The sequence below is a fragment of the Plectropomus leopardus genome, chromosome 14 (assembly GCF_008729295.1).
Source record: "Plectropomus leopardus isolate mb chromosome 14, YSFRI_Pleo_2.0, whole genome shotgun sequence".
NCBI lineage: Eukaryota > Metazoa > Chordata > Actinopteri > Perciformes > Serranidae > Plectropomus > Plectropomus leopardus.
Window position 1 is genome coordinate 22,136,902 of NC_056476.1, and position 2,209 is coordinate 22,139,110.

General features: G+C 43.1%; 1 protein-coding gene across 1 annotated transcript in view; it reads left to right on the top strand.

The window, feature by feature from the left end:
• Positions 1–738, top strand: part of LOC121954141 (homeobox protein Nkx-2.2a-like) — a 3,940-nt gene extending 3,202 nt beyond the window's left edge. Inside the window, 1 exon segment of the mRNA XM_042501480.1 lies at positions 142–738. Coding sequence (XP_042357414.1) covers positions 142–698 — 557 coding nt within the window. The 3' untranslated portion in view covers positions 699–738.
• Positions 739–2,209: the final 1,471 nt, after the last annotated feature.

Here is a 2,209-nt window from a genome sequence, read left to right on the forward strand (position 1 = left end):
TTATTACGCAGCAGCACAATTAATTAGCAATGCGGTCAAAGTTTTGATGGATGATTGTATGTGGTTTGTGCTTGTGCTAAATGTCTCTTGGAACTTTACAACATAACATTTTGACAGTGTTTCTCCCGTTTCTTGCCGCAGTGCACGGTCTCTCCGCCAGCTCTCAGGACTCGGCCAAGTCCCCGGAGCCGTCCGCGGACGACGAATCGCCGGACAACGACAAGGAAACTTCCAGCAGCGGCGGCAGCGACTCCGGCAAGAAGCGGAAAAGGAGGGTGTTGTTTTCCAAGGCGCAGACCTATGAGCTGGAGCGCCGCTTCAGGCAGCAGAGGTACCTGTCCGCCCCGGAGAGGGAGCACCTGGCCAGCCTGATCCGCCTCACCCCGACCCAAGTGAAGATCTGGTTCCAGAACCACCGGTATAAGATGAAGAGAGCCCGGGCCGAGAAAGGTATGGAAGTGACCCATCTCCCTTCTCCCAGGCGGGTGGCCGTGCCCGTCTTAGTCAGGGATGGAAAGCCTTGTCACACTCTTAAAGCTCAGGACTTGGCGGCCACTTTTCAGGCCGGGATCCCCTTCTCGGCTTATAGTGCCCAGTCACTCCAACACATGCAGTATAACGCGCAGTACAGCGCCGCGGCCACGCCACAGTTCCCCACAGCACATCACTTGGTGCAAACGCAACAGTGGACTTGGTGAGAGAAATTATAGAGACTTGGCTTGGAGGCACGATAGGGAGTTTCACCACAAAGCAAAGAGAAAAAAAATAAAACACAAAAAACAAAAGACTTTTCATTTTTGCAGCTTGACTCATATATATACTACCATTTTTATTCGGGGCTCATGTGTGCGCCGTGTTTACATGTTTTCGTTAAGAGAACTGGGTCCGAACCTCCCTTATAGATTTTATTAAGAATGTCAATGCTCTTCTTGTGAATTTTTTTGTAAAGTATGTTGTGTGTTGGTTGTAGAGATGTTTTCCTCTTCTTTTTATTTTTTTTATTTTCTTTTGTCCCTTTCGTGTTATTATCAGCACGTACGAACCACTTTATAATTATAGAAATTTTAATTTCTTGCTTCTTTTATGGACCGAAAAAATATTTATGGCCATGAATAAACACTGGCAACTTTGCAGCTATTTTCCTTTTGTTTTTATTTCCTGTAAATAATTTTGTGGCGAATGTTTGGAGAGCTTTCGGGTGCGTAAAGCTGAGGACCGGCCTCTATATAGGCTATTTACATATTTTAAAAACAATGAGGGAGTAACTTTTATTATTATTATTTTTTATTTTTTTTGGCAAAAAACGTGCCAGATCACATATGTAAATAAACGCGCGGTGATGGCTAAATATCCCGATTTTTTTTATAAGGATTTTAAAATAAAATGCTGTGTTTTGAAAGTGGGGGTTTGTTCATATTGGTCCTATTCGATTTTTACATCTTTAAAAAGACACCGCTAAACATCACAAAGAAAAGCGAGGAGCTAAACACAATATAATGTGGCACAGAATGGAGCTTGACTCTGGGAATAAATCTCCAGCGCACTTCAATCCTTTCTTTTTTAAGGCAAATTTAATCCCGAGAATATTTTTCCCGAGCCGAACACCTCACCAATAAAGAGCCTAAAGTCACTTGTGAAATGGGACTAAAATCCACTCACTTAATATAAGAGGGCTTCTCCACATAAGAAGCTTTTGAGTCAAAAGCACTCCTTTTTGTCAGCATCCCCAACCACTCCCGGCCTTGGGTGTAAAGTGGTAGACTGTGGGGGCGAAAAATCGTTTAATGCAATAAATGTTTTGTTATCTTGTTAGCGCCAAACTGCAAATAGAGCAGGAATAATCAATTAGTCACCAGAGCTTCTTTGTTTAACCACGGCCAACGGTCAAATAAAAATACGCACGGCTTCGAGGGGCTTTAACCACCTGATAAAGTTATTTTTTATATCATCATATTGCGCATTAAAGCACACTTTGCCACATTAGTCACCATCTTATTTAAGGTGGAACAAAAATGAGCACAAATGGTTCCCCAGTGATCCGTATAGCGGCACTGCGGATTATCAGACTCCAGTCAATATCTTGGGTAAATATGATAACCTAGTAGAAAAATCCATGCATCGTGTTTGTCCCGGGACAAAAATCCCACAACAGATGTTAGAGTCGCCCCTATCATCACTGAACAAACAGCCAAATTGGGCAGATTTGCTA